Below are 13,032 nucleotides of genomic sequence, written 5' to 3'. Positions count from 1 at the left end.
TCCAGACTTGTCAGCCTTAATTTGCAAAATCTATTTCTAGAGCCAAATTTAGCATTTTCCTTTTTACGATACGCTTAAAAATCCACCCCCTCTAAGCGTAAAAACTTTTTTTGCGAATTTTGGGCCCTTTTTGAATTTCTAGCGTTTCCATTCAATTTCATTTTTGCATTTCTTAAAATTTGAATAGAAATGGGTGGATGGAAACCCCACTATACTGTAGTCTCTCCAGTGTGTCCTGGGTCGTAGGATAAGACATGAACCACAAAAGTTATACATCGATCCGCCAATATGGATCGGTCCGCCAAGGTCCCCGCCCTTGTCTGCCGCCCAGCTCAATATGGCCCCTCCCACTGGTGGTGAGCCCATGGCAAGGGGGACTCATGTTGCCTCCCAGGGCTGTGCCCCATGGGTGCAGGCCCGGCCACCAGGCGCTCGCCAACGAGCCCCACCTCCAGGCCTGGCTCCAGAGGGGGCCCCGGTGACCCATGTCCGCAAGGGAAACGTCAATCCATATATATTTCTCATCATAAGGAGTCTATGAGCCGTGCTTTGTCTGGCCCCTCACCTAGGACCTGTTTGCCATGGGTGACCCTGCCAAGGGCATAAAGCCCCAGACAACGAAGCTCCTAGCTCCTCCTTTTTTTGTGGTTCAAAGACATGAACCACAAAAAAACAAAAAAACAAGACATAACATGAAACAAAGCCAAATACAAATCTTAAAAAACAAACAAACAAAAAAACACGGATCATTATAACACTGCTCCCTCTAACTATAAAAGCTCCTCACACTTGATCAGAATGTACCATCTCCACTAGAAATAGGCTGTAAAACTGGCTGTTGTAACTCAACATAAACATTTTGTGAGGCACAAAGTGTCTAAGTGGACACGACATGAACCTGGGTGTTTTTGTCCTACTTTTTTTTTTTTTTAAAGGTCTTCTTAATATTGTAGTCATATTTGTAATTTGTAATGTGTTTCTGTTTGCATAGGAGCTGAAGGGGGGGAAAGCATTTGCTAAGGTAAACTAATACTTGGTTTGCTTTAATTCTATTATTTAGCATTCTTCTGACAAAAAATATAAGCATGGCACTTCTTATCTTGCCAGTAATGTATATGACCCCTCTAAATGGCGAAAGCCAACATCATAACGTACTATACGTCTGGATTTAACTGTATGCTTTGGGTTGTTGACATGCTAAAAAGTTCTTATTTATTTATTTATTTATTTATTTATTTTAATCCCTAAGCTATATACTACAAACTGAATTCCAAAGACGTTGGGACGTGTTAAACATAAATAAAAACAGAATACAATGATTTGCAAAAAATATATTTAATTGAATACACTACAGAGACAAGATCTTTCATGTTCAAACTGATAATCTTTATTGTTTTTGGCAAATAATTATTAACTTAGAATTTTATTTAAACATATTCCTGAGACAGTGTCATGTATACCACTGTGTTACATCACCTTTTCTTTTAACAACATTCAATAAACGTTTGAAAGTTTGTAGGTCGAATTCTTTCCCATTCTAGCTTGATGTACAGCTTCAGCTGTTCAACAGTTCGGGGTCTCCGTGTCGTATTTTACGCTTCATAATGTGCCGCACATTTTTTCAATGGGAAACAGGTATGGACTGCAGGCAGGCTAGTCTAGTACCCGTACTCTTTTACAATGAAGCCACACTATTGTAACGTGCAAAATGTGCTTTGGCATTGTCTTGCTGAAATAAGCAGGGGCGTCCATGAAGAAGACAATACTTGAATGGCAGCATACAACATGTTTCTCCAAAACCTGTATGTACCATTCAGCATTAATCTTACCTTCACAGAGTTGTAAGTTACCAATGCCTTTGGCACTAATACAGCCCCATACCATCACAGATTCTGGCTTTTGTACTTTGAGTCCATAACAGTCTTGATGGTTCGTTTCCTCTTTGGCCCGCAGGACACAACACCCACAATTTCCAAATACAATTGGAACTGTGGACTCATCAGACCACATTGCATCAGTCCATCTTAGATGAGCTCAGGCCCAGAAAAGCCTGCGTTTCTGAGTGTTGTTCATAAATGGATGGCTTTTGCTTTGCATAGTAGAGTTTTAAGTTGCACTTAGGGATGGAGCACCATTGCGCCAAACTGTGTTTACTTAACTGACATTGGTTTTCTGAAGTGTTCCTGAGGCCATGTGGTGATATTCTTTACACAGTGAAGTCAGTTTTTGATGTAGTACCATGTGAGGGATCAAAGGTCACGGGGCATTCAATGTTGGCTTCCGGCTTGCTGCTTTCATGCAGTGATTTCTCTTGATTCTCTGAACCTTTTGATGACATTATGGACTGTAGATCATGAAATCCCTAAATTCCTTGCAGTTGTACATTGTCCATAAACTGTTCGACCATTTTCTCACACAATTGTTCACAAAGAGATGAACTTCACCCCAGCTTTTCTTGTGAATGACTGAACAATTTAGTGAAGCGCCTTTTATACCCAATCATGGCACCCACCTGTTCTCAATTAACCAGTTCACTTGATGAACATTCATTTTCTCAGGCCCCGTCCACACGAAAGCCCGTTTCAATGTATCTGCACAAGTTTCTTACCGTTTGGGCCGTTCGTCCGTTTCGAAGCTTGAAACCGATCACTTTAGTAACCGGGTTCCAGAGTGGAAAGATTTCAAAACGCGCCCTGTGTGGACACGATATGGGATACTCTTCCAGTGATGACGTAGTGGTCGCAGCTCGATGATGACGTATTGTCGTAGTTTGATGACGTATGCTCCAATTCTCGCGTGACTACGCACGAACCGCCAGTCTGTCCTGCAGTCACACCTCTTGCACGTCCTGCACGTCCTGGAGTCACATTAGTAGTACATTATAACAACAGAACAAAACATACAGAGCTTGATGAGGCAATAATGTCAACTGGCTAAATTAAATCCGTTTTTAAAAGTGCTTGCCAGTAAACGAGGATTAATAACACAGCTGTATAAAAATAAATTACCTTAACAAAAATAACCAGCCTACTATAGCAGAAAAGTCAGTAATTACCGGTAATTCTCGTGCCATCGTCCTCCTCTTGCGTACTACGTAAAACCATTGAAGTCCTCTTCCTCATTATCTGAAAGGAACAGGACCAGGATTGCCTCGTCAGCCACACTCTCCTTTGTTGTCGCTCTCAAAACAAAAAAACTTCTCTTCCTCTTCATCAGTGTCAGAATCAAACAGGTTGATTGCCTTTAACTTAAATGCAGCATCATATGCACATGTTTCTTTTCCATAAAGAGGGCGCAAACGGTCTCGCTCTCGCTCTGTCTCTCCTACTGTATTTGGGCTCACTTGTAGCGTATTTCCACTGCAGCCCAGCACCGCAACGTGCAAAGCTAGCGCAGTGTTGGCGAGCATTTTTCCATTACAAATGACCGTGTTGGAAGTGAACCGTGCGGAGCTGCTCGCGGCCCTCGCGCCTTCGTTGGGCCAAAACGAGCCCAGAGGAAGCCCATGACGTGACGTAAAACACTACGGCAGTTGATTGGGCGTTGATGCCATCAGTAATGGACATCAGCGAGGGAAAAAAACAACAACTTACCAGCCGTGTCCTTTTCAAGATGTGTTCGTTTTCTTCTTCGCACCCACTGCTATCAGTGTGTATAGCCTCGAGGGCTTTCCGACAATAAAACATCGTCCTTTTCTTCGCGGCGGCAATACTCCTTGCGTTGCGAGCTCTGAAGAAGCGCCACATCTGAAGCACCACAAAAAACAGAACAAGCAACCGATACCGGGCAGCGTTGTCCTCCATGGGTTCCGTGTTTTGGTTATGTGTTGTTTCCCGCGCTCTACTATTGTGTTGCAGCCGGTTATGCGCTACTTCCGCCCAGCGTCCCAAATGGACATTGGAGGTGGAAACGCAGTGCAAGCGTGGGTTGGGTGAACTGACCCGCCAGCAACCCAAGCTCCAGTGGAAATACGCTATTGGTTTGTTTTGCTCTGCCTGGCGCTCTTGCGCTTCCTTTATATAGAGATGGCAACTCCAGGTCCAGAAAGTAAAAACCCTGCCATAGTTTGGCTTTAGCCCTCTAACCCTTATCGCTAATTGTTTCCGTTGTCGTGCTAGCTACCAAGTAAACGAGCACCATGGGAGTTAGCTAGGTGTAGGGGCTAAAGCCAAATTGTGGCAGGATTTTTTGCTCTCTGGACCCGGATTTGCCACCTCTGCCTTTTTAGTGCACCCTGTCGTGACCAGTTGTATAAGCCGCACCGTTGAATTAGCTGCAGGGTCGAATGCAAGAGAAAAAAGTAGTGGCTTATAGTCTGTAAATTACGGTATGTTTAACACAATGTCTCAACTTCATTGGAATTGGGTTTGTATTAGATGACTTTGATCAATTCCAAACACTATCCTATTCATTTCATGCCCCCTAAAATAACTGGTGAATTGTACAAGTACCCTAAGATCCAAAATAACGGATGCTTCCTTGAAATCCAGGATTTGAAAAAAAAAAAATCTAAAGACAATGTGTTTACTCAAATGATTGTAATGGGAACTTAAATAACACAACGCATACATGTGGTATGACTTATTTAGCATGCTAAATGTTTTTGGTCCTCTGCTCTTATCTGGCTTTTTCATTTTATAGCCACATTATCACAAAAAATAATCCTATCATGATTTTTCCTACAGCTTGGTTTTGCAGATCTGAATTTATCAGAGTTTGCTGGCTCCGGAAGTACAACCCGGAGATGTCTGCTAGAGGGTTACGATACCAAAAATACTCGGCAGGATAACTCAATTCTTAAGGTAACTCTGGTACTCTGCAGCTGTGTTGTATTTCAACAGGTTAATGCCTCATTGTTTTCAAAATATCAATCTGTCATCATATTTGTTATCACACGTCACGAGGAACCAGCGGTAAGGGATGCCGTCAAGCTGAAGAAGGAGTCCTATTGGGGCTTTTTTGCCTGTGGGACTCCGGAGGCTGCTGACAGGTACCGGCTGGCCAAGCGGAATGCAGCTTCGGCGGTTGCTGAGGCAAAAACTCGGACATGGGAGGAGTTTGGTGAGGCCATGGAAAACGACTTCCGGACGGCTTCCAAGAAATTCTGGTCCACCATCCGGCGTATCAGGAGAGGAAAGCAGTGCACCATTAACACTGTGTATAGTGGAGATGGGGTGCTGCTGACCTCGACTCGGGACGTCGTGAATCGTGGGGAGAATACTTTGAAGACCTCCTCAATTCCACCGACACGTCTTCCTTTGAGGAAGCAGGGTCTGGGGACTCTGAGGTGGGCTCCCCTATCTCTGGGGTCAAAGTCACTGAGGTGGTTGGAAAGCTCCTCGGTGGCAGGGCCCCGAAGGTGGATGAGATCCGCCCAGAGTTCCTAAGGGCTCTGGATGTTGTGGGGTTGTCGTGGTTGACACGCCTCTACAACATCGCGTGGACATCGGGGACAGGGCCTCTGGATTGGCAGACCGGGGTGGTGGTCCCCCTTTTTAAGAAGGGGGACCGGAGGGTGTGTTCCAACTATAGAGGGATCACACTCCTCAGCCTCCCTGGTAATCATATGCCAGGGGTGCTGGAGAGGAGGGTCCGTCGGGAAGTTGAATCTCGGATTCAGGAGGAGCAGTGTGGTTTTCGTCCCGCCTGTGGAACAGTGGACCAGCCCTACACCCTCGGCAGGGTCCTCGAGGGTGCATGGGAGTTCGCCCAACCAGCCCACATGTGCTTTGTGGACTTGGAGAAGACGTTTGACCGTGTCCCTCGGGGAATCCTGTGGGTGGTGCTGCGGGAGTATGGGGTACCGAGCCCCCTGATACTGGCTGTTCGGTCCCTGTACGACCGATGTCAGAGTTTGGTCCGCATTGCCGGCAGTAAGTCGAATTTGTTTCCAGTGAGGGTTGGACTCCGCCAAGGTTGCCCTTTGTCACTGATTCTGTTCATAACTACTGTATAATGGACAGAATTTTTAGGCGTAGCCGAGGCATTGAGGGTGTCCGGTTTGGTGGCCTCAGCAATGCATCTCTGCAGATGATGTGGTGCTGTTGACTTCTTCAAGCCGTGATCTTCAACTGTCACTGGAGCGGTTCGCGGCCGAGTGTGAAGCGTTCGGGATGAAAATCAGCACCTATAAATCCAAGACCATTGTCCTCAGTCGGAAAAGCGTGGAGTCCCCTCTCCGGGTCGGGGATGAGATCCTGCCCCAAGTGGAGGAGTTCAAGTATCTTGGGGTCTTGTTCACGAGTAAGGGTAGGTTGGAGCGGGAGATCGACAGGTGGATCGGTGCAGTGTCTGCAGTGATGCAGACTCTGTATCTGTCCATTGTGGTAAAGAAGGAGCTAAGCCGAAAGGCAAAGCTCTCGATTTACCGGTCGATCTACGTTCCTACCCTCACCTATGGCCACGAGCTGTGGGTCATGACCGAAAGAACAAGATCCCGGATACAAGCGGCCGAAATAAGTTTCCTCAGCAGGGTAGGGACTCAGTGTCGAGCCACTACTCCTCCGCGTTGAGAGGAACCAGTTGATGTGGCTCGGGCATCTGGTTCGGATGCCTCCTGGACGCCTCCCTGGAGAGGTGTTCCGGGCATGTCCCACTGGCGGGATGCCCCAGGGACGACCCAGGACACGCTGGAGAGACTATGTCTCTCGACTGGTCTGGGAACGCCTTGGGATCCCGTCGGAGGAGCTGGCTGAAGTCTGGGCTTCCCTGCTACAGATGCTGCCCCTGCGACCTGACCCTGGATAAGCGGTAGATGATGGATGGATGGATGGATGGATGGACGTCACGAGGACCTGATTTGGGACAAAATCACTTGATAAAGATTCTTTACAAATAGTACATTTGTAGTTATCATCTTTACGCCATAGATCAAACTACTATCAAACATATGCCTTGCTTGCGCTGATGCTGTTTTGTGGGTTTACAGGTTATCATCAGTACTCAGCTTATGTCAGGAGATCCCTGTTTTAAAACGTAAGTATAAGTAACTTTTTATCTATTTAAATGTACTAAACTGTGTGAGCAATATCCTCATTTTAGTTTGTGGTCAAATCTAGCACTTTACATAAAAATACCATGCTGATGTTATGAATTGTGCTTGAGCCTGAGCCAAGAAAGAACCAATTACAGACAACATTGAACTCTAGGAACAGGTCCATTTAACAGAGTGAAAGAAACGTTTTATTATATTGACCTTAAAGGTCAAGCCTATGAATGGGAGAGGGACAGTGTTAATGTTTTTAGTCACAGAGGATCTTTATCTAAACTTATACAAATTGCTTTTTCAAAACCAAATGTAGCATGTCTTTGAATGCAAAAAGGCAATTTTAGAACTTACAGATAATTTATACCTTCTTGTTTAGTTTTAATAAGAATGCATACTAAAATAGCCAGTAGTATAATATCAGGCCTCTGTGTCTGTATATAAAATACAGTGAATGCACTTGTAAGTCTCATGTCATGTTATGTCATAGCATACTTTTGGCCGTCCTAGTTTCTTCTTTTCAGTGAGGATTAAAAAAAAATTGGCAGCACAGAGAAACAAATGTGAATCAACCCGGGGGAAAGAAAGGCCTAGAAGAAAATCTATAGTCTGCTTGTTTATACCAAAATATGTATTATTTATGATGTTTATCTGGTATGTACAGTATATTCACTTTTAACTTTGGTCTTTTCCCATGATTGTGTTTCAAATTAATGTCTTTATTATGATGTTAAAAGGCCACCTTCTACAGCGACAGTGATTGGGATCCAAAGTGATGGAGACAGCCTGCTGGAGGAGAGAAGGGGGGGTGACACACGAAAAGCCTCTTGTGGTGAGCCAAAATCGCTTCAACATTCCAATCTTAGCCCTGTTTAGTCATCCCATTTACTTTTCCAAATAATATATATATATATATATATATATATATATCCATCCATCCATTTTCTTGACCGCTTTTCCTCACAAGGGTCGCGGGGGTGCTGGAGCCTATCCCAGCTGGCTTCGGGCAGTAGGCAGGGTACACCCTGAACTGGTTGCCAGCCAATCACAGGGCACACAGAGACAAACAACCATACTCACAATCACACCTATGGACAATTTGGAGTGTTCGATTAACCTGCCATGCATGTCTTTGGAATGTGGGAGGAAACCGGAGTACCCGGTGAAAACCCACGCAAGCACGGGGAGAACATGCAAACTCCACCCAGGAAGGCCGAAGCCTGGACTCGATCTCACGTCCTCAGCACTGGGAGGCGGACGTGCTAACCAGTCAGCCACCGTGCTGCCATATATATATATATATATATATATATATATATGCACCTTCAACAACGCATTTGAGTAATTTAAATTTTTCCCAGTACAGTACCAAATATGTGTTTAAGGATTTCAATTGTTAACAATTTCCTCCCTGAGTCATCACCCTATCATGGGGTTTGCGTGTTCCAATGATCCAAGGAGCTAAGTTGTCCAGGGCTTAATGCCCTTGTTAGGGTCATCCATGGCAAACAGATCTTAGGTGAGGGACAGGACAAAACACGGCTGAAAGACTCTGATGATGAGTCAAACTTTTTACCCCTAGATACCAGCCTATTTGGTCCCTCTACGACTGATGTCAGAGTTGGGTCCCAATTGCTGGTAGTAAGTCGGATTTCTTTCCAGTGAGGGTTGGACTCCGCAAAGGCTGTCCTTTGTTGCAGATTGTGTTCATATCCTTTATGGACTTCAAGTATCCTTAATGGAGTTCAAGTATCTTGGGGTCTTGATCACGAGTGAATAAAGATTGGAGCGGGAGATTGGCAGGCGAATTGGTGCAGCGTCTGCAGTGATATGGACTTTTGTTGTTGTTGATAACTTTGTTTATTGGAAGACATTTCACAAATGACATCAACAGTACAAACAGTGGGTTGCAAAAGTATTCATACCAATTTCTCGGCACAGAACAAAAGAAATGTGTGTTTCACCTGTTTGCATGAAAGGGAATAGCACAAACACAGGAATCCATCAATGTTTTTGTTCAAAATCACGTTTTGCTCTAGATATTCAGACCATTACACCGGTTATTGTGAGTCGAAAATGATTCCACACCATAAGCTATTGCATCACAGTGACACAAACCTGCATTTAGTCACCTGTGACTCGTATAGGCTTGATTAGTCCCTATAAATTGTGCCTAATGGTCACCTGTCCACGGTCATCCCATGCTTGTCAGCAGACATGTCATGAAGCCCAAGAAGCTGTCAGAAAACCTCAGAAAGAAAGTTATAAAGAAGCATGAACAAAGCTACACATCCATTGCAGGTTCACACAATGTGCCGAAAAATACTGTTGCATCACTGGTCCGGAAGTGGAAGCGCCATGGTACCTTAACCGCCGAAGAACAATGCATCCCTCCAACATCATGGCAAAAGGCAAGAGGGAACTGCTCAGGGAAGTGAGAGTAGACCCCTCCGTAACTCTTGAAGACCTGAAGGAGTCTCTCTAGGTTGCTGGAACTAATGTACACATGTCCACAATATCCGGTACTCTTGGCTCTATGGACGTGCTGCAAAGAAGAAGCCATACTTGAAGAAACAACATTTCAAGGCTTATTTTCAAGTCTTGAAAATGCCTTCTTAATGAGCAGAGGAATAATTATAAAAAGATTTACAAATTTGGGTAGGACTACCATCTTAACCAAGTTAACTTGATCAACTATGCATATTAGAAGACCAGAACACCTATCAAAACTTTGCTATCCCCCCAAAAGGTAAAGAATTATTAATATATATATTTTTTTTTTAGCAAAAAGTGGATTTATCGAATTGTCAATATTAAGGATGTTCGATACCACTTTTTTTTTTTTCAGACCGAAGCCGATACCAGTACTCAACTCTTGAGTAGTCACCAATACTGATGCTGAATACATAACACTAGTTAGTGCTGGGCGATATGGAAAAAACCTTCTAGCACGATATAGGCTATTTTATATCACGATAACGATATACGACGATAGATTTTCAGTTTTTCTATAAAAAAAAAAGATACAACACACTATGACTCATTTTATTTTGAAGTGACATTAAACAGATCTGTATCGAAAGAGAAATGCATCCAGTAGGGCTGCTATATAAAATTATCAAATGTTCACAAAAGAGGCACAGTAACCACTAACATATTTTTTACAAATATATTTTTAGGAATCTAAAAAGGAGATGCAAAAAATGTTTCAAACTGTTTAAAAAGAAAAAATGATGAGATCTACTGCAATGTTGTTTTGAAAACATTTATTAGTGCAGATTTCAAGTCAATATCAAAACTCAGGACTTTAGTGTGAAAACAAATATTTAGTGATACGAAAGGTATTGACTTTAGTATATCCATCCATTTTCTTCGCTTATCATGCCTGTTTAATATTCCTCCTCCCAGTTGACGTATACGGGACGCCATAACAATTACATCACTTCCTGTTTAGCTAAGTGTGTTGCGTTAATGCCCCCCCAGACTCATTTAAAGGCCAGCTGTTTTGCTATTAAAAGTTTGACACGCTCCGCTGTAACGCAGTACCAGCGAGAACTTTGTAAAAAGTGTAATCGATCACCCATGCACCTAAATTAATGTCAGTTTCACAATAACGTTTGCTGGTTAGTAAAGTGGTTAGCATAGCAAGGCTTCTACGTCTTTTCCTCGTTAATCACGCCTCGTAAACTCTACGTGAGAACTTCGACACTTGTAAATAAAAAAGTGCTTCTTATACGCCACCACGGAGGCTGTGATTACTAACTTATGAGTGAAAGCGCAACGTGTTTATGTGCAGTATTAGCCAGCCAAAGCTCATTGTGTCGTTGCTACGCTGCGACGTAAGTAGTAGAACCGATCTCGCCTCGACTTGAGTAGGTAACGTAAGCGTCCTCGCGAAGCTTTTGGGGGCTTTCTCAGCCTTTCAATTTGCAGAAAAACTTAAAAATATGTATTTTAATGATGCTAAAACTGCACATTTAGACCTGCAAACTGCTATGCTTGTTTTGTGTAGTTGTGTTTTGTCTTGTTGTGTTTTGTCTTGTGTAGTTCAGATAATGGATGGGTGTTTACTTTGGCACTGTAAGCTTGTAATGTATAACAACTATCTATCATTCACTGCCATGTCCACTGCTCAGGCACCTGGTGACAGCTGTGTGAAACAAGCATGCAGAACGAATGCTTTTGTACGTCTCTGTCACTTATTTAGTTTGCTTTTTGCTGTAAGTGACTAATGATGATAGACACGATAGGAAGAAAATGACAAGATAATTTTTTTTCTATTGTCTTCACGATAAATATCATCATATTGCCCAGCACTATCATTAGTACCGGTACATAAAATTCCCCCCCCCCATAAATGACAGATAATTTTGAAGAAAGACCTATATATCCCAATATAGTATTATTATTTTTGTATTGCATGAAATTAATGGCATTTTTCTATTACTCTAATTTCTAGTTCCTGATCGTAAAACGGCGACAGGAGTTGACCAAGAAGTGAAGTGGAACATTAGGTGGAAAATTTGGAGGAAAATGAGGCAGGAGGAGCTAAAATATTATCAAATGAACAATGCAGCCTTGAGGTTCTCCTTGTTCAGGGCACTGTAGCGGGTTCAGATCATATGTGTCTGCCGTGGCTCAGGGTGTAGAGACGATCGTTCAGTAACCAAAAGGTTGGCTGTTCGAACCCCGCTCTCCTCATGTGTCGTTGTGTCCTTGGGCAAGGCACTTCACACACATTACCTCCAGTGCTACTTACACTGGTGTATGGGTGGTGCGAATGTTTGTTGGTGGTCGTAAGAGCCGTAGGCGCACACTGGCAGCCTGCCCCAGGGCAGCTGTGGCTACTTAAGTAGCTTACTGCGTGTGAATGTGTGAGTGCATGATTAATGCAACCACTGTGAAGTGCCTTTTGAGTGTCCAAAAAAGTGCTATATAAATCTAATGCATAATTTATTATTATTATCATATGCCCACGGAAGGGTGCCACTACGTGTCTTCTGCGGCTATTGGCAGAAAGGCGACTTTGCCTAAGTGGCCCGGTGTTTATGTAACCTGGGCTCTGGAGCCGGTCGAGCGCGAACCTCAAGGGCTTACGCACAAAAAGGGTGAGATGGCAGGGTGAGCCAACACCTGGAACAGTGTTTTATAGGGGTGTGAATTGCCTAGTACCTGGCGATTCGATTCAATATCAATTAATCCCGATACAAGTCGATTATTGCGATTTTATTTTATTTTTTACTCAAATAGAGAAAATAGACTACTAATCAGTAAACTTGCACTTGTACTGTACACTGTAAGATTTGTATGAAAATGTATCTATATGAAACTTCAGGCTTAATACTGTGAGCCAATGTATTGAACAAACAGGTTGCAATCTGTTTTATGTTTGAACAACACTGAAATAAAATATTAAGGCTTAATGTTTCATTAATATAAGATTATGCCATGGTTAAATTGTGAACCCTAACCCTGAGTAAGACGTTTTGTTTATTATTTCCATCCCAAATTTATGTTTAAACATCGATTCGGCCGCATATTGAATCGATACGAGAATTGCGTACTGTAGCATCGCGATATATTGCCGAATCGATTTTTTTAACACCCCTAGTGTTGTGTGTTGGTGGAACAAAAACAGAACAATAAATTATATTACATAATCAAGATTTCAACATGGCGATCACAGTGGCTGCAATAATTCTACATTTGGTCAAGCATTTTAGGTGTTTCACAGGCAACCTGTAATAAAAAGAAATACATTTTTACATTCCATGTAAAGACTATACATTACTGCTGAAAGTCCTGGGTGTTTGTCCACCAAGGACTGATGAACCAGTTTGTCTGCAAGAGTAAAGAATCACGATTTTGTTCTCTTGCTTGCATGAAAGGGGGTCGCCTGGCCCCAAAGTTCCTGATCCCCTCGGAAGAAGTTGGTGTGTCTGTGCTGCGGGCTGCCTGGGATGTCCTTTTTTTTTAATCAGTTGTGTGTTTGCATATATGAATTTCAAGTCTACAATGACAGCTTTCTATTTCATATTTACAGTAGA

At 43.1% G+C, this 13,032-nt stretch overlaps 1 protein-coding gene across 7 annotated transcripts in view; it reads left to right on the top strand.

The window, feature by feature from the left end:
- Positions 1-13,032, top strand: part of fam102bb (family with sequence similarity 102 member Bb) — a 96,909-nt gene that overhangs the window by 17,328 nt on the left and 66,549 nt on the right. For 6 of the 7 annotated variants that reach the window (XR_013296465.1, XR_013296467.1, XR_013296464.1 and 3 more), the window contains exons 3-6: positions 992-1,021; positions 4,686-4,802; positions 6,929-6,975; positions 7,723-7,817. Coding sequence is in view for 2 of the 7 variants with exons in the window: in XM_077584683.1 (XP_077440809.1) it covers positions 992-1,021; positions 4,686-4,802; positions 6,929-6,975; positions 7,723-7,817 (289 nt within the window). In the remaining 5 variants the exon portion in view is untranslated. The remainder of the gene's footprint in view (positions 1-991; positions 1,022-4,685; positions 4,803-6,928; positions 6,976-7,722; positions 7,818-13,032) is intronic. The other variant, XR_013296466.1, reaches the window with a different exon arrangement.

This window comes from Vanacampus margaritifer, chromosome 13 (genome assembly GCF_051991255.1).
Source record: "Vanacampus margaritifer isolate UIUO_Vmar chromosome 13, RoL_Vmar_1.0, whole genome shotgun sequence".
Taxonomy (NCBI): Eukaryota; Metazoa; Chordata; class Actinopteri; order Syngnathiformes; family Syngnathidae; genus Vanacampus; species Vanacampus margaritifer.
The sequence above is the reverse complement of the archived record's forward strand: the minus strand, read 5'-3'. Positions and strand labels throughout refer to the sequence as shown.